The sequence below is a fragment of the Haliotis rufescens genome, unplaced genomic scaffold (assembly GCF_023055435.1).
Source record: "Haliotis rufescens isolate VD_foot unplaced genomic scaffold, xgHalRufe1.0.p SCAF_7, whole genome shotgun sequence".
Lineage (NCBI taxonomy): Eukaryota > Metazoa > Mollusca > Gastropoda > Lepetellida > Haliotidae > Haliotis > Haliotis rufescens.
In genome coordinates, this window is record NW_025964361.1 from 5,377,916 (window position 1) to 5,405,113 (window position 27,198).

The following is a 27,198-nucleotide window of genomic DNA, read 5'->3' on the forward strand; positions in this document are numbered from 1 at the left end:
AGTTAGAGTGGATAGCAAATCACCTGTCCTACCATGAGTGAGTGAGTGAGTGAGTGAGTTGGGTTTAACGCCGCTTTTAACAGTATTGCAGTTATATCGCGGCGTGTCAGCTAAATGTAGCAGAAAAGCACGAAGTGATGCAGGTCTCAGACGTTTACCACTTCGATGAAACCCACGAGCACGGGTATGGTGCTGACAAACCTAGAAACATAATCGGGGCGAATCGGGATTCGAACCCACAATCATAGGTTTCTGGCGTGTCGAAGGGACGCAACTCTGCACAGCGAATCGCGGCGCCTTAGACGATTGGGCCACCCGTGCCCCCTGTCCTGCCATGAAGGCTCTCTGCTGATCAGGGGCGCTCGGGTAGCCTAGTGGTCAAAGCGTTAGCTCTTCACATCGAAGACCCGGGTTCGATTCCCGACATGGGTACAATGTGTGAAGCCCATTTCTGGTGTCCCCCGCCGTGATATTGCTGGAATATTGCTAAAAGCGGCGTAAAACAATACTCACTCACTCACTCTGGTGATCATGATGCCGAGAATTCTTATATAAATAAATGTCAAAAATTAGTCTTGCCCTTCTTTGTCCGAAATCCTCGCCTTTTGGGAGAATACTGTTGGGAACTGATTACCATGGCGTGTCAGAGTGGTGTTTGAGAAAATCCCGAATTGCTAAATGTCTTTGATGTTTACTGGTTTGGGAACCAGTGAAGAAATGGGTTAGAATTGCTCTTCAGCAACCCATGCTTGTCTCAAGACGCGACTATGATTGTCGCAAGAGGTGACTAACGGGATCGGGTGGTCAGGCTCGCTGATTTGGTTTACGCATGTCACCCAGTTGCGTAGATCGACGTTCAGGACATTTTTACACATCTATGTTCGTTAATGCGGAACTTGGTTAATCTGGACGATAACACCCGGATTAACACGGTTTCATTGTATCTGAATATGTGTTGATGCTAATACTTCTAATTTGACTTCTTATCATGTCAAAATTTGTATTAAATGAAACAGACCTTCGTTGTACTTAGATCGAAAAAAAATCTATTATTGGAATTTTCAATTAGATTTAAAGAAATAAGACCAACAAGTTACACCAATGTTTTCTTTAAATATCTATATTTTTCACACAAAGACAATCAGTGTTTCGAACGATAAACATAAAACTATACAAGGCACAGTACGCCCCATAGCCATATCTCATTTGAAATCTGCCCTCTACGGAAAACTCCATCAACGATCTCGATATTTCCTGGCAAGAAACAAACATTATCCGCGCACACACACAAAACTCACGTGTTCTTCCAACTTCTAAATGCCATTGAAAACAAAATCGCCAACATCAGTGTTTATTCCGTTGTATATGACGCCATAGTTCATAAAAATCACCACACTGACCTTTCTTGTTCAAAACAAAAATGGCGTCGTTAAGCACGTGCTGCCTATTTTCTTTAGCTCTGCAGCGTGACACAATGTATTTATCGCCCATGTGACGTCTTCGAACATGTGCCTGCAGTGCAAGGACACCTGTCGCGTATACGCCATCATTGCGGAGGTAACGCGAGTCACGTGACGCGTCACACAACTTCCGGTAGGCATGTGGTGTGGTGATGTAGGCAAATCCTGTGCAGTGGTCAGGGAGCACAGGGAAGGGGTAGTGCTCAATAGGTATATACCCAATTTCCCCCTCCCTCCTCTCAGGAATGCCTTTAGTTCGAACGCTGCAGTGAATCGTATCGTTTGGTAGCATCGTCGTTTTGATGTAGTTGACGAGATTGTATGGGTTGACGATGACGTCATCGTCCATCTTTACAATGACCTTGGCGCGGTTGCAGTGTCCGCCCACCCAGTGCATCGCCATCACGTGTTTGTGGGTCACGTTCTGGTAGTGGTCGATGAAGTTCCCCTGGACCATGTCCCCGTAGGTGGAGGCTTCTTGCTGGAGCTGCTGTTGGAGGTGCTGGTTCGTCACAAGGCCAAGCATAAAAACAGTTGCGGATGTGACCCCTTTAAAATACCTCACAGAGCCGAAGGTTTTGCGGATTTCTGTTCTTCTGGTCACGTGAGACGGGTTTGAGTGGACAACAGTCACTACATCAACGTCAACAACGTCAGCATTTAGAATGAATTGATATTGATGTAAGTTTAGAAATAGGTCTCTGTCCATGCTGAAGAAGTTCACTATTCGCTTCGTGTCGTCTTGTCCACAGAAGAGAAGACGGAACCCCGTCACCATCGCCCACAGCGCAAGGAAGGTGATCAAGCCCAACCACGCACACCATGCTAGCTTAAGCCGTATTCTCCTCATTTGATGGCTGATGATATCATGATAGGCCCTCGAAAACTGAAAATATATAAATGGTGAGTGAGTATCGGCGGTTAAATATTACAGCATTGAACAGTATGTATATTAAACACTTATATCACGGCCTATCAGCTTGACGCGGAAGGAAAGCCGGAAGTGATGCTGCATATCTCAGACGTTTTCTACTTTGGTGAAATCAAAGAAGATTTTACCTTTTGGGTGAAATCCGCGAACGTAGGTATGATCTGTCAAACCCTCCGCCGCCATCTTCCAGAGTCAAGGGAGTTAACTGGATTTAAATATTCAGTTTTTACCCTTGTCGAACTAGGCTGGAATAATGGAGTTATAGTTTGGCTGGACTAATGAGTCTATGCATAATCCAATCAAAATCCCGTAACAATATCGACATCCGCTTCATAAACAACAAGGCAACTGCGGAATTAGTTGAATTGCAGGATTTGCAGAGCATGTATACCGTCAAAAGGGCGTCGCTACATATTTTGCAAATCTTTTAAGGTTTTTAATCCTGGTGCTCAAGTGATATGATGCACTTCGCGAGGTAAGACACGTTAACTTACAATAAAGATCTTTATTATCGATGAAATCGTCTTGACTGGGGGCCGCCATTATGCTTGAAGCAAATGCAAGTGATAGAAGGGTCGTAGAAGGAACATAACTCGTAATAGCCACTTGTGGCGCTACAAAGCGAGCCCATAAATTCCAGCCTAGTTCGGCAAGGGTGGAATCTGGACTTTTATAGGTAGGTAACTCCCTTGCCTTGGGAAGATGTCCACCTCTAAGGGACTGCACAGCGAATGTCGGTGGCTTGGATCGTTGGGTCTCCCGTTCTCAATCTATACGTGAACATTGACTGCTACCACTGTAAAGTAGGACAATTGACATTGCTGACTCGATATAGGGGCCGGCCTTAGTTACCACGCTGACAATCTAAATAGGTTAAATGTGTGTCACCTGTCCCGATATTGCTGCAATATCAATGAAGACATCATACACCCAAAGTCACAAGCTCCTTAGAGACCGTTAATTAAATGATTTTGCTGAAATATCACCCGAAACACTATACACCCAAACTCACAAGTCGGTCCTTCAACAAGCAGTTTTCGTCTTCAGTGCAGATTGAATCATCTGGCAACTGTGATTGAAAGATTATTATGCGTTCTAACTATCCAGTAATTAAAACTGACTTTGTTTTTCTCTATTTAGGGCTGTCTTTTTTTACATGATGACTCTTACTGAATGTGAGGACAGATATTTTCAAGCAAGTGACATTTGGTGCGGAACTATAGCTGGAGTGTTTAGCTTCCTGTACTATTCCTGGAGCTGGCTAAGCTAGTCATTGTTTTTGTTTTTATTGCAGCTTTGAGGCCATACTGCGCACACATGCACATGTAATAACTGTTGAATGCTTAGTTATGTTTTTTTTATAAAGTGACTATAGTAGTCTATTGGTAAACATTTGGTTGTGTGTAACCTGAAGCCTGAGCAACAACTCGTTGTGATTGTACTCCTGCACTATCAGGGTAAACCATATGCTGATAGGCCTCATTGTAGAGACACAATGGAGGTCAAATCAACCCAAATACCGAACCCTACTTGATTGTCCCATTGTTATATTCTTGTTATAGACATAGTGGAACGGGGGTGAGGGGTGTGAAGGCCGTGTACTTTGGCAGTAAAGATACAATATATTTGAATAAAGACAGTATGCATTGTTTATTAGTTAATATGCTTCGAAGTAATTTGGGGAGGGGAGGTAACTCTGGTCAGTTAACACTCCTGCGCAGTTATGACTTGGCATTTCATCACTGCGACAAGCTGATTTGCATTTATCGTGACCGGACTCTTGTCTTGTTTGTCAACAAACGCGTTCATTCTGAAACAGAGAGCTGGCCGGCCAAATGGACACCTTTCAATGGGTTTTAGATATCGTTTAGCTTAATAATATGCATATGCTTCTGCAACTGCATCAGTGAGGAGCATGACAATTCTATCTTTATAGGTTAAAGTGACCATATAGCTCTTCATTGGGCTTCGACGATAGCACATGGAGCCGTACAAACAAAGGATACATATCAAATGGAAATAGTTTTCACGTTTTGGGATATTTTCTCAATGACACTTAACCATTGTGGGGGGTAGGGGATGGGGGTATAGTGATGGGATTTTATCAAAAAATATAAATTTTCCCCGAATGTTCTTGTTAAAGATAATTATGCTTCAGATTCTTGAAGATTCCCTACCACAAAATGACATTGTTACAAAATCCACGCTCCCCCCGCCGACAACAACCCCCCACCCAACAACCCCCTCCGAATATCAAATGGTCGGTCTAATCAACGTTGCAGCGGGTATCTTTATGAAGTTTACACTGTTACGATATGTCTGTTGTTCCTACCGTTGACTTTACGTCCTGCAACTGACTCCTCTCCATGTTCACCCTGGACAAGTCCTTGTTCAAGTAGGAGGCACCGCAATTAGCTGCACAGAGCTGTGTAGCTTAGGCGTGCCCAAAACCTATGATTGTCCAATTATTGCTCGAGGTTTTCAGGTAAGTTGGGTGAGATCAAATGAGGTTCAAGATTATTTCACCCATATTGCGGTGAGGTGAAATGAGGTTAAACGTCGTGTCCAAGATTATAGCACAAATACACGTGTGTATGTGTGCGTGTGCGTGTGCGTGTGCGTGTGTGTGCGTGCGTGCGTGCATGCGTGTGTGTGTGTGTGTGTGTGCTTGTCCGGAGCGATGCCGATTTTATAGTGATAGCCCACTGAGATACCATGCCGCAGTATACTGACTCCGAGACGACCAGTCCTCGTTTTAGCCCCTTAATGCCGAGCGCAAGACAGGGTAACAACAAGTGCCCTCTTTTAACGTCTTTTGGTATGACGCGGCCGGGGATCGAAGCCCGGACCTTCCGCTCTCCGGGCGGACGCTCTACCACTAGATCACGGGGGCGGTCACGCACCCATATTGAGACGTGCAGGCACTTGTGTTTGTTATCCTGTCTGCTAGTCCGGTTCAATGTCGGTTTTAAAGCTCACTGACATACAACGGCGCATTTTTATAACCTACTCGGATACTTTATACTGACCCCGAGTCGTTCAGACATTGTTTTATCTCCTTAGTGCCGAACGGCAGGCAGAGTAACAACAAGTGCCATCTTTTAAAGATCTTTCGGTGTGACGCGGGCGGGGGATCTAATCACCTGGGCAAACACTCTGTCGACTACACCACAGAGCCGGTTTATCGATACTAATAAGTGTGTTTTTGTTTGTATGTTGTTTAATGCCGCACTGAGCAATATTCCAGTTATATGACGGCCGTCTCTAAATAATTGAGTCTGGGCAAGACGATCCAGTGATAAATATAATGAGCATTGATCTAAGCAATTGGAATACGAAGACAGTCATCAACCAAGTCAGCGAGCCTGACAACCCGATCCTTTTGGTCGCCTCTTACGACAAGCATGGGTTGCTTAAGAGCAATTCTAACCCGGCTCTTCACGGGTTCCCAAAGTAGTATACATCAAAGACATTTATCACTTCGGGCTTTTCTCAGACACAGCTCTGATAGACCGTGGTATAACTGAAATGCCGTTCAAAGCGGCGTTCAGCACGAGTCACTCACTTGTCGTAGATCCGACACTAGCTTGTAGAATTATGGGAGGTACGACGGCCGTGTCTGCAAGAACAGTCTGTCAACGATGTCCTGCATAGGGCAGTACCCTGTCAGTATTCTAGCCTCTAGTCACATACGTTAAGGGGAGATAACTCAAGACGAGAAAGAGATAACTCAAGACGAGAAAGCGATAACATGAGACGAGAAAGCGATAACATGAGACGAGAAGGCGATAACACGAGACGAGAAAGCGATAACACGAGACGAGAAAGAGATAACTCAAGACGAGAAAGCGATAACATGAGAAGAGAAAGCGATAACACGAGACGAGAAAGTGATAACATGAGACGAGAAAGAGATAACTCAAGACGAGAAAGAGATAACTCAAGACGAGAAAGCGATAATATGAGACGAGAAAGCGATAACATGAGACGAGAAAGCGATAACATGAGACGAGAAAGCGATAACACGAGACGAGAAAGAGATAACTCAAGACGAGAAAGAGATAACTCAAGACGAGAAAGCGATAACATGAGACGAGAAAGCGATAACATGAGACGAGAAAGCGATAACATGAGACGAGAAAGCGATAACACGAGACGAGAAAGAGATAACTCAAGACGAGAAAGCGATAACACGAGACGAGAAAGCGATAACATGAGACGAGAAAGCGATAACACGAGACGAGAAAGAGATAACTCAAGACGAGAAAGAGATAACTCAAGACGAGAAAGCGATAACACGAGACGAGAAACGGATAACATGAGACGAGAAAGCGATAACCCGAGACGAGAAAGCGATAACATGAGACGAGAAAGCGCTGTTCCCGGCCACCATAGATTGTAAGGAGAATACATATGTACTTTATAGAATGACCTAGGCAATGTATGAGGATGTCTGAATGTGACAATTGATCCGATGACATGTGCACTTACACCGACCAACAGGGAGGGACAAGCACTTGTAATCGGCACTATATTTAAGGCCATTAAGGTGACTTTCTTTGACAGTCGTGTGTTAGGTGAGATCACGTGGTATGTGCTCGTCTTCTGAGTGTGTGTGAGTGAGTTGGGTTTAACGCCGATTTTAACAGTATTCCAGTTATATCGCGGCGTGTCAGCTTAATGTGGGAGGAAAGTCAGAAGTGATGCAGGTCTCAGACGTTTACCACTTCGGTGAAACCCACGAGTACGGGTATGGTGCTGACAAACCTAGAAACATAATCGGGGCGAATCGGGATTCGAACCCACAATCATAGGTTTCTGGCGTGCCCAAGGGACGCAACTCTGCACAGCGAATCGCGGCGGCTTAGACGACTGGGCCACCCATGCCCCCGCTCGTCTTCTGACATTTACCGAGGACAACTTAAAAGGGTTTTGTGTACAGATCGTGACCCGTCGAGTGCCAATGCCTGACTTTCAGTCACGATTTTGGGGGTAAACAGTATGTGTCTTCAGATTTGCGGGTGTTATTGAATATTGATGGTGGCCTAGAGGGGACATTGAGAAAACAACACACATTCTCGTTTTTACGAAACAAGTAGGCTTTCTATGGTATCTCAATTATATGTCCATTTTCTGTATTGATACAGCTTATGTAAAGCGTGACACATACATAAACTATTTCTTTCTGTTTTAATATCACCTACGTCTGTACAGTTAAAAAATGTGCCAGTAAATTGTGAGAAAATTTTAATATCCCCTCCCAATTGAAACAGATAACACATGCGACCCTTATTGTGGTCAACAGGGGATATTGCCTTACCGCGAGAAAGGCGGGAAAGCAAAAATGCGAGAAAGCGATAGAGCGAGAAGGCGAGAATTGAGAAAGCGCGAAAGCGATGTCCCCTCTCGGCTACCATAAGTATTTGATGCCCGGAAATTTCACTCGGAACCGACGGCGTAAGTGTTCATTAACACGTTGAAATAGAAAGGTTATCAGGAGCACCCTCTCAGAAACTCTCAAAGTTGTGCGACAGACATGACGTCACGCTGGGATGCTAGGACGTCACGATACAACGAATGTGACAACTGAACCCACCTGGTTAGTAAAATGAGAACAAAGCTGTTTTGATGAATATCGATCCAACTTGTGAAGTGATATCCATCTAGCCAAGCTGAATGGCACGTACTTTTCTAATTTTGGATTGAGAGAAAACCGATTGTTATCAAGAGTCTGAAAGATGCAATCCCATTTAATAACATTTTTCAAGCAGATTGTAGCATTAACTCATTTTACTATATCCATTCGTTTCTATCGCTGACTGGTGATATCCACAGCGATATTCCTCACTCACTTACTCTCTCACACACTCACTAATCCACTCACTCACTGAGTACCGCTTCCGTGGTCTTGTTAATTGCGCCTGGAGTGCGGTGGTTCGATCATTGGCCCCGTTGCACAAAGCAGTCTTAGCACTAAGACTGTCATAACTCCCATACTTTTAACATAGACTTACGATAATCGCAGCGTTAAGATCGCTTTGTGCAACGGGGCCCTGGGCGCATTATACCAAAAGACGTCAAACATGGTATTTGTTGTTACCCTGCATGGCGCTCGGCATTAAGGGGCTAACACAAGAACTAGTCGACTCGGAGTCAGTATACTGTGTCTGAGTGGGGTATCCATGTTATACTGCGGCATGGCATCTCAGTGGGTTAGCACTATAAAACCGACATCAGTCTGGACTAGACAGCCTCACACACACTGCATGCACGTCGCGATAATAATCTTCAACGCGACGTTAAACCCCATTTCACCCCACCTCTCTACTTAGTACCCTCTTAGGGTGAAATCTAGAGTAGGTCACAGGTACAACATGCTGGTGGCAAGAGCCGTGTTAAGCTAGATTGGCTGATCAAGCTCTGCGAGTGACTGACTGGTGGCGCACGTTGCTGGGGAGTAATTCTTACCTGAACCCTCACCCCAGTTCCCAGGAGGACACTGTGTATCCTGAGGACACTGTGTATATGTAGTGGTTATTACACTTTAAGCCTAACTGTTTCCTAAATAGAGGACACGTCTATCACATATCTACTTACAATGAAGTGATAAACAGCTTATTTTCAGTGTAGAGCGTCGCTGCAACTATACATATTTTATCGCGATACTGAGATGTAACTTGTAACATGCCACTGAATCAGGCCATTTTGCTGTATGTTTCTCATCTCTCGAAGGTTATAAATTACCGTTTCCGAAAACTGTAAAGAAGATATATAAATAAGTATCCACCAATTAAATATTAAATATTGATTATATATCATTTCGCATAAATGAAATTAACAAATTTGGCCTTTTTATCAAGAAAATCCGCACTCTTACATATTTGGAAAATGGAAGAAACGTTATCAACATTACTTGCGATATTTTCGCCGTATAAACCCTCCATTGTCAACGCCGAGACACTATGGGTGTACTTTGAATATAGCACAGAAAACATATTTGCACATATCTTAAATATATCAGTTTTACAATATACAAGGTATCAGTTGTATTTACAACGTAAAGCAGGACTATTAAATTCTCTTCTGTCCGTTCCGTGATGAGAAAATATAAAACGCCAACGACTGTGATGTAACAGATTCCATAGGGCGTAAAAGACAAACTAATGGTGGAAATTATATGAATGGATCACTGAAAATCAGTGATGACACCAGGTGTTCGCGAAAAGGGTAAGCATGTCCTGTCCTACCGGTAGCCCTATTAACACAATTTGCGAAAATAGAAACACACATGAATATGGATGGCCTTTAGCCTTAAAGCGAATATACTGAAATAACCCTTTGTGTTTTTTTTTAACCAATGGGCTTTGGGCGACCGTATAGTTCAAGTATTCACTATGGAGATGATTGCAGGGAAATACAAGCGTACATACCTGCCTCACATGACAGCCAGCTCCTAATTATCACACGAAGACTCCTGACCTCGGGAAGGGCGACGTTTCCACATGAGAATGTTGGTCAAATCCCCGTGTTCGTTGTGAAAGTAAACGTGTTTCAAGCGTGGCGTGTTTACTTGATATGCTAATGACAAACCACTTAATAAACTACGGCCATTTACCACTTACATTTAACCAAAGATAAGCGAAACGACACGCCATACTCAAGAATGTAACGCCACTTGACCCGTGTACGCTTCACGTTGCTCTGGCTTCATTTAACAACCTTTGTTACTGATACTGATAAGAGCATCTAGCGAACAATGGACATCTGTCATATCCACCTTCTCGATCTTCAACATATACCGATCGAAAAGGTTAGGGATCATGATAATTGGTTTGAATAAATTGTTTTTTGTTTCTAAACGTGTTCTCAGTCTTCACTACAAACAAATATTCCCCAAAATATTCACAATCCGTAATTGTTTTCTTCAGTATATATCGTGTTTGAGTTGTACACCTCTATGTTGTCGTCACTTTTCCCGAAATGAAAAAAGCACAAGAAACATTTCTATAATCATAAGAAATCTCCACTGAAAGCTAAGTCCATTGTGATATCATACGTACATGTATGTGTTTATGAATCACTATAAAAAAGTAATGATACCAGGTGTTCGCGAGAAAATGAGAGTATTCTGTCCTATTGGTGTTAATTTGTGTAGCAGGGTTATATTAGGGCGCAGACTTGTTCGAGTCGACGTGAGGATATTATTGTTATGGGGCTCACAGTACGGAAGCCTTTTAGGCCTATTTAAAAAAAAAATCTTTCTTGAAATTTCAAGATGCTAAGTTGAAAGTTATAGTAGGTTGAAATTTCAAGATGCTTCGTTGAAATTTCAAGATACATACAAAGTTTCAAAGTAATTATCTTGAAATATCAAGATAATAGGTTCATTTTGTACTTGAGACGTATCTTGTAATTTCAACTTCGTATCTTGAAATTTAAACTTACTATCTTGAAATTTCAAGAAAAAAACAAATGTCCCTTAAAGGCTTCCGTATCATGGAGTAAATATACGGCATAGTCTCACTCTATTTTCAAAAACAAATGTGCGTATTTTAATGGTATATTGTAGTATGACAAACACTGCTTACATAAAATATGCTACTTCGCATTATAGCTGGCAGGAAAATGAACCTACAGTTGTGTTAAAAGTGAGTGAGTGAGTGTGTGAGTGAGTATGGTTTTACGCCGCTTTTAGCAATATTCCAGCAATATCACGGCGGGGGACACCAGAAATGGGCTTCACACATTGTACCCATGTCGGGAATCGAACCCGGGTCTTCAGCGTGACGAGCGAACGCTTTAACCACAAGGCTACCCGACCGCCCCTTGTGTTAAAAGGCTAAGGGTAGGAATATAACGGTCAGGCGAGACTGATTTTTGAGGCCTTCTGCTTGTAATAATGATTTTCATCTCTTTACATACTGTTGAATTCAAACTCATTGTTTCACAGGCATCTCTTAGAAGTTGACGAATATATGGATAACAACTTCTTTAATAGACTGGAAAATTGTTAATATGATACAGTTAATTGTTTTCAAGATAAAATATTTCTTAACATCTTGGTTAGTATATATGCATACGTCATTGTGACTTGGTTGGTGCATGTCATTGTAACCCAATTGCTTAGATCGATGCTCGTGATCACTGGATTGTCTTGTCCGGACTCGATTATTTACAGACCGTCGTCATATAGCTGGACTGTTGCTGAGTACGGCGTTAAACAACAAACAAACAAACACTTGTTTGTGTTGAATAACATTTGATTATGCAGTGCTGATATTTGACTTTATCACCAATATTGATTTCCACGGGAGATATTCTTCGCAGGATGTTTTTCTCCCAACTTTGATGGCGGACAGGTAAAATGCAAGCTTCTGATTGGTTGAACAGATGGATCTCATTAGGGACTTCTTTCGTCAGTCATGATCAGTTGCAGTAAATAACTTGTTGAAGTTTAAAATTTTAGTTATGCAGTTAAACTTAGAACACCACAAGAAGTGTAATAGTCTTGAACAAACATGAACTGTTCATGTTACATATTAAGCTCAACATCAATGTGTATCTCGTCTGTGTTCATTGATGTTCAACCGCCTCCGTGGTCTAGTGGTAGAGCGTGGTCTAGTGGTAGAGCGTCCACCCGGAGAGCGGAAGGTCCGGGGTTCGATCCCCGACCGCGTCATACCAAAAGACGTTAAAAGATGGTACTTGTTGTTACCCTGTCTGGCGCTCGGCATTAAGGGGCTAAAACGAGGACTGGTCGGCTAGGAGTATAATGTGCCTGAGGTGGGGTATTCATGTTAAACTGCGTAAACTGCGGCATGCTATCTCAGTGAGCTAGCATTATAAATCGGCATCAGTCCGGACACACACACACACACACACACACACACACACACACACACACACACACACACACACACACACACACACACACACACACACACACACACACACACAATTTGATATTGAATATATAATTCTTACGCGTCGATAAAAGATATTAAGTCCTCGCCTCGATACAAAGTTATCGACTCATCCTGAAATATTTGATATTAAAAGACACGGAGGCCGTATTTACCTTGCCTCATATAACTATTGAACTTTTTCACCTCATTATAACGCCAAATTAGTTATAACGCAAACAGAAAAGTCCTATTGACAAGTGGTCGATTAATGATCTTATATTTTTACGAAACTATATAAATCCTGGAAACCCTTCAAAAGACGTCCTTCCATTGCTGTGTAGTTTCATCCCGTGAGGTAAATTTATATAAAATAAAAATGATAATAACTGTTACAATTTGTTAAGATATCAATTTTATTTCTCTGTATAATCTCGGTTTTAAATGACAGGTTTACAATACACATCACTGTGAAAACGGAAAAAACTACGTATAAAAATGCATTGATACAATGAGCTCTTATATATATTTCAAGGTTGTCCGGTCGTCGATTTGTCCAAGAAGAATCCAATGCGTCTGGAGTGATTTGGACAAATTGATTAAAATAAAATTCTTAAGACAAATAACATGGATGCAACGTTTCTTTTACTCTTTAAAATGAAATGGAATACCTTTTACGAAAGCCAAAAAAACAAACCGATTATGTTTCGATTGAATGTGTCTGAACCCCTACCAACCGCTTTCCCCTAGAAATCCCCGTATCCCAATTAGGCAATATATTTCATCATGGTCATTCTCATCACCAGTAGGCTCACCAAGACAGTTATATAACCAGTAGACCACTTGGACAGTCATATAACCAGTAGGCCACATAGACGGTCATATAACCAGTAGGCCACATAGACAATCATATAACCAGTGGGCCACATAGACAATCATATAACCAGTAGGCCACATAGACGGTCATATAACCAGTAGGCAACATAGACGGTCATATACCCAGTAGGCCACATAGACAATCATATAACCAGTAGGCCACATAGACAATCATATAACCAGTGGGCCACATAGACACTCATATAACCAGTAGGCCTTATAGACGGTCATATAACCAGTAGGCCACATAGACGGTCATATAACCAGTAGGCCACATAGACGGTCATATAACCAGTAAGTCACTTGGAAAGTCATATAACCAGTAGGCCACATAGACGGTCATATAACCAGTAAGTCACTTGGAAAGTGATATAACCAGTAGGCCACATAGACGGTCATATAACCAGTAAGTCACTTGGAACGTCATATAACCAGTAGGCCACATAGACGGTCATATAACCAGTAAGCCACTTGGAAAGTCATATAACCAGTAGGCCACATAGACGGTCATATAACCAGTAAATCACTTGGAAAGTCATATAACCAGTAGGCCACATAGACGGTCATATAACCAGTAAGTCACTTGGAAAGTCATATAACCAGTAGGCCACATAGACGGTCATATAACCAGTAAATCACTTGGAAAGTCATATAACCAGTAGGCCACATAGACGGTCATATAACCAGTAGGCCACATAGACGGTCATATAACCAGTTGGCCACATGGTCAATCTCATCACCAGTTGGCCATTTGGACAATCTCATCACCAGTTGGCCACTTGGAAAGTCATATAACCAGTAGGCAACATGGTCATTCTCATCACCAGTAGGCTCACCAAGACAGTTATATAACCAGTAGGCCATTTGGACAGTCATATAACCAGTAGGCCACATGGTCAATCTCATCACCAGTAGGCCATTTGGACAGTTATATAACCAGTAGGCCATTTGGACAGTTATATAACCAGTAGGCCATTTGGACAGTTATATAACTAATAAGTCAATCTCATCACCAGTAGGCCACATGGTAAATCTCATCACCAGTAGGCCACATGGACAATTATATTACCAGTGGGCCACGCGGACAATTATATAACCTGTAGGCTATATGGACAATCTCATCACCAGTAGGCCACATGGACAATCATATTACCAGTAGAACACATGGACAGTCATATAACCAGTAGGCCACATGGAGAATCATACAACCAGTAGGCCACATGGACGCTTACATAACCAGTAGGCCACGCGGACAATTATATAACCTGTAGGTCACACGGACAATCATATAATCAGTAGATTACATTGACAGTTATGAAAACAGACAGTAAGACAATCATATAACCAATAGGTCAGATACAAAATCTCATCACAAGTAGATCACATGGACAATAATATATCCAGTAGGCCACATGGACAATATCATCACCAGTAGGCCACACGGACAATCATATAACCAGTAGATTACATGGACAGTTATGAAAAACAGTAGGACAATCATATAAACCAATAGGTCAGATAGAAAATCTCATCACAAGTTGATCACATGGGCAATAATATAACCAGTAGGCCACATGGACAATCTCATCACCGGTAGGCCACGTGGACAGTCAACTACCCAGTAGGCCACATGGACAATCATCTATCCAGTAGGCCACATGGACAGTTATATAAACAGTTTGTCACATTAACAATCATATAACCAGTAGGCCACGTGGATAATCATATAAACCAGTAGGCCACGTGGACAGTCAACTTACCAGTAGGCCACATGGACAATCATATAACCAGTAGAACACGTTGACAGTTATATGACGCCCATATTGAAATCAGTATGCCACATGGACAAGAACTCAATAATCACTACCCCAAATGGACAATCACCCAAAATGTAGGCCAGAATGGGCAGTTATATAACCAGTAGGCTACATGGGAAATGGCATAGCTAGTAGGATACATTTGATCAAGGCCAGCATGATTTTACTATCTTATTCGTACCTATTGCAAAATGATGGAACCGCCCTTTTTGTGTAGGAGAATAATCGCCGCTAACATATGGGATTTCTTTTAGATTTTCTATTTCATGAACAGTTTGAAGTATTAATTTCAGTCATAAGAATTCGACTACTGAAACAGGTCTAGCTGGTACGTTCTTGTATATAACACCGTTTACTTCGACATAGTGAAAACAGGCTCGTCAATGTCGAACTTGCATGTTCTTCTCGAAGCCTTCATTGTCTCCATAACATCATAGAAGTACACCATTCTCCCATACATTATGCCACAAGAACTATATCATTGCCAGAACATCCTTTCCACAAGTACACCGTCCACTCAAATTATATTACTCTGTAAGAAAAGCATGTACATTATGTATCAAGATATACATTTATTCCCCAAGAAGTATATAATTTCCATCATTTCCAAGACATGGTACAAATCGCCTCTTATCCAATCATCAAATGAGTGCTAATTCCCCGGAGAGCAGATTTTTCAGTTGCATTCTCAACTTTTTGGGAATAATTTATTTCCTTCTCAAAAGTTTGTTATTAGACTGACGAAACAGGAATGCTAGCAGTGGGTTATGGATTATGTGACTGAAGCACCCACACACGGCGTCTAGCCCTCTTGACATGGACAGAGCACACTGATACAAGGGTAAATACAACAGATTGCATTTTCAATCCCGCCTGTGTCGTGTGTATTTATCAACTAGGATCAATGAAAATCGGGTAAGGCCACCACAAATGCGACTGTACGTTTGTGGCTGGATTCAATGGGCAGTCTTAGCGAGGTTGAATTCCACTATACAAACAAGGCTTTACCCGTCTGTTACTTACGTTTAGTGATCAATATAAAAATGACAGGAATAAAGTATTAATTACACAAAGGTATGACTTTTGCTTTGAGAAGTTCTGTATTAATTTACAAAGGTATGACTTTTGCTTTGAGAAGTTATGTATTAATTTACAAAGGTATGACTTTTTCTTTGAGAAGTTATGTATTAATTTACAAAGGTATGACTTTTTCTTTGAGAAGTTATGTATTAATTTACAAAGGTATGACTTTTGCTTTTAGAAGTTATGTATTAATTTACAAGGTATGACTATTGCTTTTAGAAATAATGTATAAATTTTACACAAAGGCATGACGTCTGCTTTTAGCAGAGATTCTTTTATAATGGGCAACAGTGTAAACCCTGTCATTAGAAAAAAATACAATAAAAAGTAATTTACTGATTTGTAATCAAATGGATGAAAATCCGGAAACAACTATCTACTTGTCGTGGCCTACCTGTCGTGGAGATCCTCGACACGAGGAAGTTCTACCTATATCTACAAGTTGACAGGGATAGGATCATTTTTATCTGTATGTATGAACGTCTGTTTGATAGTAATTGATTACGACCCCCTTGAATAATTCACGTCAGTCACGATACTGCTACGTCATAGCTAGAGATTTGAAACCCATACTTCCTAAGTCTTAAATACTAATGATAATGGAACAATATTCATCATAGCCAGTGACGGCATATAAAATATAACAATGGCGACAACAAAATTAATGTTCTTTTTTTTGTGAATGATATTATGAGATAAAAAAGATTAGTCGGATGACGACCGCGAATTACCCCCTTTCTTGACGGATGGATGTGGGATATGGGAGCTTAAATGAAAAAAAGACGACATATTTTCTTGCTAGTGTCAAATTAACATTTTCTGATGGAACAATAGCTCAAACAGCGGTTTCAAATTATATATAATTTTAAATTGTTCCCGTTCATAGAAACACAAATAAATATCTTGTTAAGGATTTGAGACAGGTTTTTACGGAGAGGACGTACTTAATTTGTTGTGACACAGAGGGGCCGTCTTCCATGCATTTACAAGAGGTTTACGCTCAGAGCTCTCGCTTAGGAGCAGATCATCAACATATGGTAATTCCTACACCCTTGAGACAGAAGAAATAATGAAGCATACAAAAGATACGAACTCAAATCTCCTCGTCAGGGTCAGGGTCAGGGTCAGGGTCAGTGTCAGTCCTTTGTTTAAATTGAAATTACCCACGTAATTTGGCAAGAGTGTTGAACATGTTTCCCCTGAACATAATGATTATACATATATTTTACAATTCATGTGGACGTAGTTTCCGAGATCTACTGTGGCGTTCTTGAAACCTCAGTTGCCATTGTTTACTTGATGTCAAATCACAAAACAGAAAGAAACACTCGACAGAAAATATACCATACATATGAAAACACACAAATGATAAATTATACAAACGACAAGACGATAGAACACATACAATAAGATATATGAACACAGAAGAGATTGCAGTTAACCTTTCAACATGAGTTTAAACTGAGTCATCGCGAGAACTTCTCGGTCAATTGACACAATTTAAATCAGTCAAATAACATGAGTAACAATCACTTCTCTTTGACGTCACTCCATAGCACGTGGGGATCAAGTTTGCAGGCACCATCCTCGTTAAGCACGAATATATAGGAACTTAGCGAATACAACTTCCGTTTCGAACGCCCACAATCAAACATCATCTTCTCAATGCCAATTTTGTTCACACCTGCTTTCAGAGCAAGAACACCTGTTACATACACGTCGTCCATATTGAGATACCGAACGTCACGTGATACCTCGTGTAACTTCCGGTACACATCAGGCGTTGTGATATAAGCAAACCCCGGGCAGTATTCCGGAAGTGTGTCAAATGGGTACTGCGCATACGGGATGTAATACTTTGCTTGGGGGTTTCTGAAAGGTTGTTCGCTGTTTAAGACAATACCATGAATAGTATTATGATGTTTTGATGTCCTCTTGATGTAGTGGACGAGATTGTATGGGTTGACGATGACGTCATCGTCTATCTTGACAATGACCTTGGCGCGGTTGCAGTGTCCTCCCACCCAATGCATCGCCATCACGTGTTTGTGGGTCATATTCTTGTAGTGGTCGATGAAGTTCCCTTGGACCATGTCGCCATAGTCGTAGGCTTCTTGCTGGAGTTGCTCTTGTAGGGTGTGGTTAGTTACCCTTCCTAACATAAACACTATAGAAAGCGGTGTGTCATCTACACGATTCGCTGAGCCGAACGTTTCCCGGATGACCATTCTTTTCTCGAAGAAGTCCGGCTTGGAATGGACGATTATCAAAACATCAGTGTCATCGCGTTCGCATTGGCGACTGTTTATCGAAAAGGAATACTGATGAAGATTAAAGTATTGGTCTCTTTGTATATGGAAGAACTCCACAATGTCTTTAGTGGGTGTTCCTGGATGGTACGTGGCTGTTGGTGTTGTGTTCTTCACTGTAATTGCCAGCAGAAACCACGTCATGAACAACGTCAGTCCCACGGTCCCCAGCACCTGCCGAGGAGTCCATCGCACCATTCGGCCCATAACATGGATACATACCACGGGTAGGATGCTACTCTGAATGTAAGCCATCAGCTGATTGGCCACATTGGCAGCTTGAATATCCTAGTTCTGCCAGATCTGAAAGAAACAAGGATGTGTTTATACTGTTGCCTGTTGGGATGCATACGTACACGTGTAACATACAATGATATATATCACAGGTCTCATTTTGATGAATACAGAATGTATAGAATCACCACGTTCTCAACTGTATGACGGAGGTCGTCTCTCTGATATATTATTTTTATTATTTCACTGACTCAATTTCTCAGCAGCCCTGGTTAAAAGGAGTATGGGAATTACGTACCTTCGAAATGATGACGTCAACACTAACTTTCTGTAATACTTTGATTCTGTAAATCAAATATTTGAAAATCGGTGTGTTCGAAAAAACTTGGGTTGCGTTGCGATAATACAGAAACCAATTTTAACATTTCATAAATATTTCGATTTATTGTCTACAAATAAAATGCGTGCTTATTATCCTTGTAGATTGTAAATTTACAAGTCAGGTTCGTCCTACGCTGAGAATATTTACCGAATAAAACTTTTTGCGAACACCAGGTGTCATCACTGATTTTCAATGACCCATTTATATAATTTTCACGGTTATTTTGCTATTTTCGCCCAATGGAATCTCTTACAGCATTTAGGGGCGGTCGGTTAGCCTAGTAGTTAAAACGTTCGCTCGTCACGCCGAAGACCCGGGTTCGAATCCCGACATTGGTACAATGTGTGAAGCCCATTTCTGGTGTCCCCCGCCGTGATATTGCTGGAATATTGCTAAAAGCGGCGTAAAACCAAACTCACTCACTCACTCATTCTTACAGCATTTATCGAAACTGTTAAATCTTCCGCGCTGACGTTTTATGTTTCTATTTCTAGTGAGTGAGTGAGTGAGTGAGTGAGTGAGTGAGTGAGTGAGTGAGTGATCTCAGGAATCGAATCCGGGTCTTCGACGTGACGAGCGAACGCTTTAACCACAAGGCTACCCGACCGCCCCTTCTATTTCTAAGGCAACTGAAATGCTAAGAAAGCAGTTGGGGAGGTTAATTGTTAAAGCGTTTGTTCTTCGATTTGATTAGATTCAGCACATACATATATTGAGTGAAGAACGTTCTCGGTGTTCCATTGGATATTGTTGGAACATTATTTAATAATTATATTTAAAATAGAAGCATACTCACTTCTTTTGGTCAAAGCGAGCCTCAGACGCAAGGTTGGCTTGGGAGGTTATTATGAAACCAAATGTGAATTACTTATCTCTTATCGTAAATCAACACCGAGCGTGGCTTGTGCGTTAAAAACTAAACTTGATTACGCATTGTTTACATGGTTGTTTAGGGCAACAAATCTCAAACATAGGGTTCCTGTGGGATCCGTATTCCGACTTGTGACATTCTCAACCTTGCGACTAGCAAAGGTCCATTATTTCTGTCACGAACCCTCTGACCTAGTGTCTGATAAGAAGCCGGATGTGTGTTGGTGTGTATTGGTGGTGCTTGGCAACATAACACTAGTCACGAGCGTATATAATGACCAATCACTTTTGAAATATACATTGTCTTCAAAGCTTGGGGTGTTGTGTTAGGGGGTGGGTAGGGTTGGAGCGGGAGGGGTGTCAGGGGCCGAGGGAATGCTTTACAGCCTGCATGACACAAATAGAGTATATCAGACACGTTTAGGAGAGTAATAATTTCTCCCCGGTCATAAAAATAGTCTCCTTTGAGAATGTCGCCGCTGTATAGGGTATTGACCGTAATCTCACTGAAGATCGAAGTCCGATCACTTCTAAGAAAAAGAGGTGAGGTGAGGTGAGGTGAGGTGAGGTGAGGTGAGGTGAGGTGAGGTGAAATTGGGTTTAACGTCGCGTCCAAGATTATTGCACTTATATAGCGACGTGCATGCACGTGTGTGTGTGGCTGCTTGTACTAGTCCGAACTGATGCCGATTTATAGTGCTAGCCCACTGAGATACCATGCCGCAGTTTAACATGAATACCCCACTCAGACACAGTATACTGACTCCCAGCCGACCAGTCCTTGTTTTAGCCCTTTAATGCCGAGCGCCGCTCTCCGGGCTGACGCTCTACCACTAGACCACGGAGGCGGTCTCTAAGAAAAAGAATGAAATGAAACACTTTGCGCAATATTGTGCATTATTTGTCATACCAGAACATGGTCATATGTACCTAGAATCATAATAATAATAAATAGATGCGCACATTGATAACTGAACCTTAATAGATGAATTATTTTGTTTTATCCTTGTTTACTTTCCGTATTCGTAACAGCAATATACACAAGAAAATTACAGTTAACTACGTTTATAACGAACACGCTTATATCGAACTGACCTATATAACGAAATCATTTTTTTAGTCTCGGACATTTGTTGTATATATGCTGTAAATATGCTTATAACGAACTACGGTTATTACGAACTAAAATTAGTGGTCCCTTTGAGTTTGTTACTGTAATGCTCAACAAATTGCGGTCTTGTCTGTCTTGACGTTGTAATGAGTGGCCTAAGTTTGCGCCTAAGAGTGTCCGTATGTAATCAGCGTATTCATTAATTGCTACATAGATAATGATACACAATAAAATTAGATTTTCATTGACTTTTATCAAAATTGCTGAATTGCCAACTGACTCGAGCCAGGTCTCCCTACACGCTGTATCTTGTTAACAGCTTTAACAACAAGAGTGAGTGAGTGAGTGAGTTGGATTTAACGCCGCTTTTAACAGTATTCCAGTCATATCGCGGCGTGTCAGCTTAATGTGGGAGGAAAGCCCGAAGTGATGCAGGTCTCAGACGTTTACCACTTCGGTGAAACCCACGAGCACGGGTATGGTGCTGACAAACCTAGAAACATAATCGGGGCGAACCGGGATTCGAACCCACAATCATAGGTTTCTGGCGTGCCCAAGGGACGCAACTCTGCACAGCGAATCGCGGCGCCTTAGACGACTGGGCCACCCGTGCCCCCTTAACAACAAGAACATAAATATAGTACCGACATTTATAAGAACGATTCAACGCATTGCATCCCTATATTGCATGCTCGTTCATTTAACCCCAGGGAAATTTGGGTAGTCAGCTTGAGTGTGTCCACGGTTTTCTTTGTGTCTGTCTTTGTGTATAAACAAATGTAATTAATATCATGGAGATTCTCCAAAATTCAAAGGATTTGCTTGAAGTTTTGCAACCTCAGAAAAGAACCCAGTTCAATAATGTGATGATTTTTTTCAAATTTGTAAACCACTATCCCACACGACACACTTAAGGAAAACTTCATTCCTTGATCCATGGGGCATGTGTCACTAAACGTGATGACCACAGACATATTACATCTCTATTTTCAAAGGTTCAGGACAATTTGTAAAAGATTGAGGGAAATGCCATGACAAGTGTACTGAAAATATGACACGTCAATGCAAGATAATAACCAGTCTTGATTATCCGCTGAAACAGATTTCATTTGGCGTAAAGGGCAAAGTAGTTGTGAAAATTAATCCTAAGTAAAAACATCTCTGGAATTATGGGGTAAGACATTTAGGGAAAAAATGGCATCCCAATTGGCACCAATGGTGCTTAAGTTCTTGCTTATCTGCTTCTTTATAAATATGAATAGGAACTTTTCGGATTGACAAAATCAAACCAAGGCAATTTGACCAAGAAGTTTAACCGAGGCTTCTGGTCTAGCCACAAGTCTGCATGACAAGAAGGATGACTTCAACTTCCCAACAGTCAACATTCCCTTTATGACGAGCAATATTCAAGTTGCTCTAGCCTATGGTGTTTACATTCCAAGGAAAATCGAGGATGCTCTTTCTACCAAGATTTCAAAGAGCGTCATACTGCTCTTGCTCGAAAGATGTTTCATCAGAGTTACAACATTCAAGGCCTCAGTAAAGCTTTCAAAAGCTTCATGGTAGATATGGAGGACATTTCCAAGTGTGACGTATCAGTGATGAAAATGATGTCCAATACAATTCCATATTTTGATTTTTACCATCTGTTCCCGTTTTTTTCCAGGTGAACTGTTGCCTTTCCTTTGCATGTGTTTGTGACGAGTGCCACCGGTGGGGCAGGAGACGACATGAAATCTACTGAACCCAGAAAATAGACATGTTACGAAATCTGGACTGTTGGAAAATAAGGCGGCTATCATGCTATCGCAATACTATCAACATGTGCCATTTTAATTCTGGGAAAAAAAGATCATTCGTCTCGAAACTCTCCTACTTGCGAACCGTCTCGGTCGACGCTATTAGAAAAAATGCACCAATGGAAACTACATGTTGAAATGTGTTAATGCCACCGACCACAGAGGACATTGTCTGGTCAAATGGGTTTCCAGAAACATTTAACGCCAACTTTTAACAGTATTCCAGTAATATCACGGCGTGTCAGCTTAATGTAGGAGGAAAGCCCAAAGTGATGCATGTCTCAGACGTTTACCACTTTGGTGAAACCCACGAGCACGGGTATGGTGCTGACAAACCTAGAAATATAATCGGGGCGAACCGGGATTCGAACCCACAATCATTGGTTTCTAGTCTGACCAAGAAACTCTGCACAGCGAATTGCCCGAATATAACATTTCACACAGTCCCGATATTAGATCCTGCTTGACAAACAACTTCGACAAGAGATTAGCATATAGTGTTGTGTCCTGTGTCCCTGGCGCGGTGTTATCTATGTGTATATAAGGATACGACGAGGTCACCAGACACCGCCTTAGCTTCACTGTACGACATTTCAACCACGCTGATACACAATAGTTAATGTTAATTCATCGCGATACCCCAAGAAATGTGGGAACACAATGATGTTATATGATACGAATGGAAATACATAACTACATAACTGAAAAAATGTTATGTAATATGGGCTTTAGAAAGGTTTTGTATGAACAATACGTACCATCTGATAACGTATTTTCAATTCTTTTCTACAGAGGATAAAATATATTTATCTACAATCGGGGACATTTTCGTTGACATTATCCAACAATTGTTTATATTATAGAATGTTGAAAACTCATATATACTGTGATCAGTATCTGTTTGATGCAAATTTAAAGAAATATTGTAAGTCATTGGCAAGATGTTCATTGCATGATCTATGCATCGCGAGTGGGAGATATAAACAAACTCCAAGGTAAACAAAATATGCAACATGTGTAATATGCAAGCTATCGAGGATGAATATCACTTTTTATTTGTATTTCCATGTACACCACAGGGAGGAACAACATACATTCCTGTATTTTATTTGATCCAAATATTGAAATTTTGACATATGTTAAACAGTCTAGATACCAAACAACGTAGAACACGTAATATTGAACCGAATTTGTAAAGAAGTTAAATATGTGTGCAACACGTCTGTGATATGTACTATAGGCCGACCTCTTAAGCACTTGACTAAAGATTGATTGATATTGAATGTGATCCATGTCGAAATTGTGCAAGAGCAACTCTTAATTAGGAAATCTTGATAACATTCAAGTGTTGCTCAATATCGAAAGAATGTATACGCAGTTTATTACTTTCTTTCAGGCAGGTATGCCAATCCTGTCCACAACAAGATTCCAATCTGAGAAAGTAACATTGCCAATCTGTTGCTAAAGCCAGTAAACAAACAGTAACATATGCTGAATTGTAGAAACCCACCTTCTATTACTTTTTAACTCATCCTGTTTCTTGCATCATTAAAATGCTACACCAATACTTTTCAGCTCGGTTATAATTATTAAAGTATAATTGGTAACTTCTAATAATATTAATTGTGATTGACGAATTACTTAGTACTGTCATCCACATGTTCAACAAGGAAATGCTTTACATATTTCTTTTCTTATTTCTAACTTTATTGATACCATGTTAACTAACTGCAATAACTTCAATAATTGGTTTAACAATGTTTAATTCCATTTTACTCTATTTCATATTTTGAAATGTGTGTCATTGCGTGCAACAGTCAAACCCACATTTGGATTGTCCGGTAATGTGTTATCATGATGATAACACGTACGTACATTTTATCAACATTCAAATGTTAATTTTATGCTACTCTTGCAAAAATAGCAATACTATATTTCACTGAAGGACTTACTCTACGTTTGCCACGTATGTTCCGACTAGGCCTAGATGATATGTGAAATAGAGACCTTGTCTCCTTGTTATTAGGGTAAAGTGTAACCCCAAACAAATTAGTGATGCAACAACTTCAACTCGCAAGGACTGCCAAATTGCCCGAAAGAAAGTAATAAACTGCGTATACATTCTTTCGATATTGAGCAACACTTGAATGTTATCAAGATTTCCTAATTTAGAGTTGCTCTTGCACAATTTCGACATGGGTCACATTCAATATCAATCAATCTTTAGTCAAGTGCTTAAGAGGTCGGCCTATAGTACATACCACAGACTTGTTGCACACATATTTAACTTCTTTACAAATTCGGTTCAATATTACGTGTTCTACGTTGTTTGGTATCTAGACTGTTTAACATATGTCAAAATTTCACTATATTTGGATCAAATAAAATACAGGAATGTATGTTGTTCCTCCCTGTGGTGTACAAGGAGATACAAATAAAATGTGATATTCATCCTCGATAGTTTGCCCACATCCCAGTTAACTGTAAAATAACTTTGAATTATGTTTTTTACAATTTCTTCAAATTCAGTATTCTTTCACAACCCTTCAATGATTCCCCCGAACACCCACCACCCCCGCCGTCCAAATATCCCCTTCCATATCCCCTGTTATGCGCCCATCCCACAATTTACTATGCCCTAGTTCCAGAACTCATCGGTGTTTTAAGTCATTTGTGTCAAAACCTTCGAGAAACCATTCATCGAAACATTATACCAAAAAATATTATCACATGAAGCAGCATGACCACATGTCAGTACTTTGTAATCATTTTATCGTCGTTTTAAACAAAAATTAACATTACCTGAAAACAATGACCTTGCGACGGATAAAAAACACAGATCCACCAATCAACTACTATAGTATGTTTTAGCGACCAAAAGACGTCCTCACCAGAACGAAACCCTACGTATGTTTGTTCAAAAACATCATAAGATATTTTATTACACAATTACTTGTATATTTGTCCAGCAACATAATAATATATTTTACTTTGAACTGAAATACTCGTCTATTTGTTTAAAAAAAAACCAAGCTATTTAATCGTGAACGAACTTAAATGTATAATAATATTTAACTTACGTCTGAAATTAAAACATCCCACACTCAACGAGCGTCATCCGACAACATAACACCGTGTCTGAAGTTGTGTGTTTAGTTGCACAAACCGGCGTGGGTTATAAAGTCATCTCATAACTTGAATTTACAACACCCCCATGTCATCGTATCTGATCATGTCGACCCTGTAAAGCTGCATTGATTTAAAAAAAACCCCAAACATTTGTGATGACGACATATTGAATCGCTCAAGTAAGTTTAATAGTTCAACCATTAACGTCAACGGTGAAGTTAGACATCGCGGTTCTGTACCACCCATCTACAACAGTTCGGCAATTACGTTTGTCGTTTCGGGAGACAAGCTGACACATATTATACATTATTTTGTGACATCAAAAGTTGTATACTTGTAATATCAGTCGTATAAATGTGGGTTTACATACCAGTTAGTTTAAGGTCCACATGTCTGTTTTGTTGTCACATATTTTCCAGGGCGTAAGGTATCTCTTGTGAACCTATATGATACAGGTGTGACTAAGTCGGGCATGCGCACTGCCGAGATAGGGTTTCCTTATCACTGACCAGGGACCGTCTCAATAGTAAATGAGAATGAAATTATTTACAGTTTGAGCTATCAAACTGACGGCTTATTATATTCTGTTTTGTTTTCTTTCGTTTTTACGACACATAAACCAAAAAGAAAAAAATATTTCTTTAGGACATGAAAAATGATTTCAACGTAAATGTAAGAATTGTTTCAGAGATAAAAGATGAGGTAATACACAAATGTATATGCGTGAATGAAAAGCATACCTGTTTTAGTAGCCATGAATTGTCATTCTGCTGATAGATGACAGTACCTTATATTAAGATGTCCTTTTTCTCTAGGGTTTAGTGTCCAAAACCTTTTACATGAAAGTTGGTTATTCAGTAGCTATTTAAACTCGCCCGTTCCTGATAGGTCTTCAGCAACCCATACTTGCCGTAAAAGGCGACTATGCTTGTCGTAAACGGCGACTAACGGGATCGGGTGGTCAGGCTCGCTGACTTGGTTGATGCATGACATCGATCCCAATTGCGTGGATCGATGCTCATGATATCAATCACTGAATTGTTTGGTCCAGACTCGATTATTTACAGACCGCCGTCATATAGCTGGAGTATTGCTGAGTGCGGCGTTAAACATCAAACAAACAAACAAAACAAACAATGCTACTGAAACATCCGAAATGACGGAGAAGGGGGCTGGTGTGGGAGTGGAGTGTGATGATTGTGGAGTGATGTGGGTCGGTGGGAGTGGGGAAGGATGCGGAAGTGGAGTGAAGTGTGTGTGTGTGTGTGTGTGTGTGTGTGTGTGTGTGTGTGTGG

At 40.8% G+C, this 27,198-nt stretch overlaps 2 protein-coding genes across 5 annotated transcripts; both read right to left on the reverse strand.

The window, feature by feature from the left end:
• Window positions 1–1,337: 1,337 nt before the first annotated feature.
• LOC124149627 (beta-1,3-galactosyltransferase 1-like) lies at window positions 1,338–3,449 on the reverse strand. The gene is made up of 2 exons (XM_046521348.2): window positions 3,404–3,449; window positions 1,338–2,346 (listed from the first exon to the last, which is right to left on the reverse strand). Exon 2 carries the CDS (start codon window positions 2,308–2,310, stop codon window positions 1,345–1,347), a length of 966 nt encoding a protein of 321 aa, XP_046377304.2. The 5' UTR covers window positions 2,311–2,346; window positions 3,404–3,449; the 3' UTR covers window positions 1,338–1,344.
• A 9,248-nt stretch (window positions 3,450–12,697) lies between these two features.
• LOC124149626 (beta-1,3-galactosyltransferase 1-like) lies at window positions 12,698–26,380 on the reverse strand. Of its 4 annotated transcripts, none has more exons than XM_048387860.1 (3): window positions 26,274–26,373; window positions 18,911–18,956; window positions 12,698–18,681 (listed from the first exon to the last, which is right to left on the reverse strand). In XM_048387860.1, the coding sequence occupies exon 3, from the start codon at window positions 18,631–18,633 to the stop codon at window positions 17,599–17,601; it is 1,035 nt and encodes a 344-aa protein (XP_048243817.1). In that variant the 5' UTR covers window positions 18,634–18,681; window positions 18,911–18,956; window positions 26,274–26,373; the 3' UTR covers window positions 12,698–17,598. The 4 variants fall into 4 exon arrangements, with proteins under 4 accessions (XP_048243817.1, XP_048243816.1, XP_046377301.2 ...); XM_048387859.1 differs by lacking the exon at window positions 26,274–26,373 and adding an exon at window positions 19,791–20,048; XM_046521345.2 differs by lacking the exon at window positions 18,911–18,956 and having other exon boundaries at window positions 26,274–26,380.
• Window positions 26,381–27,198: the final 818 nt, after the last annotated feature.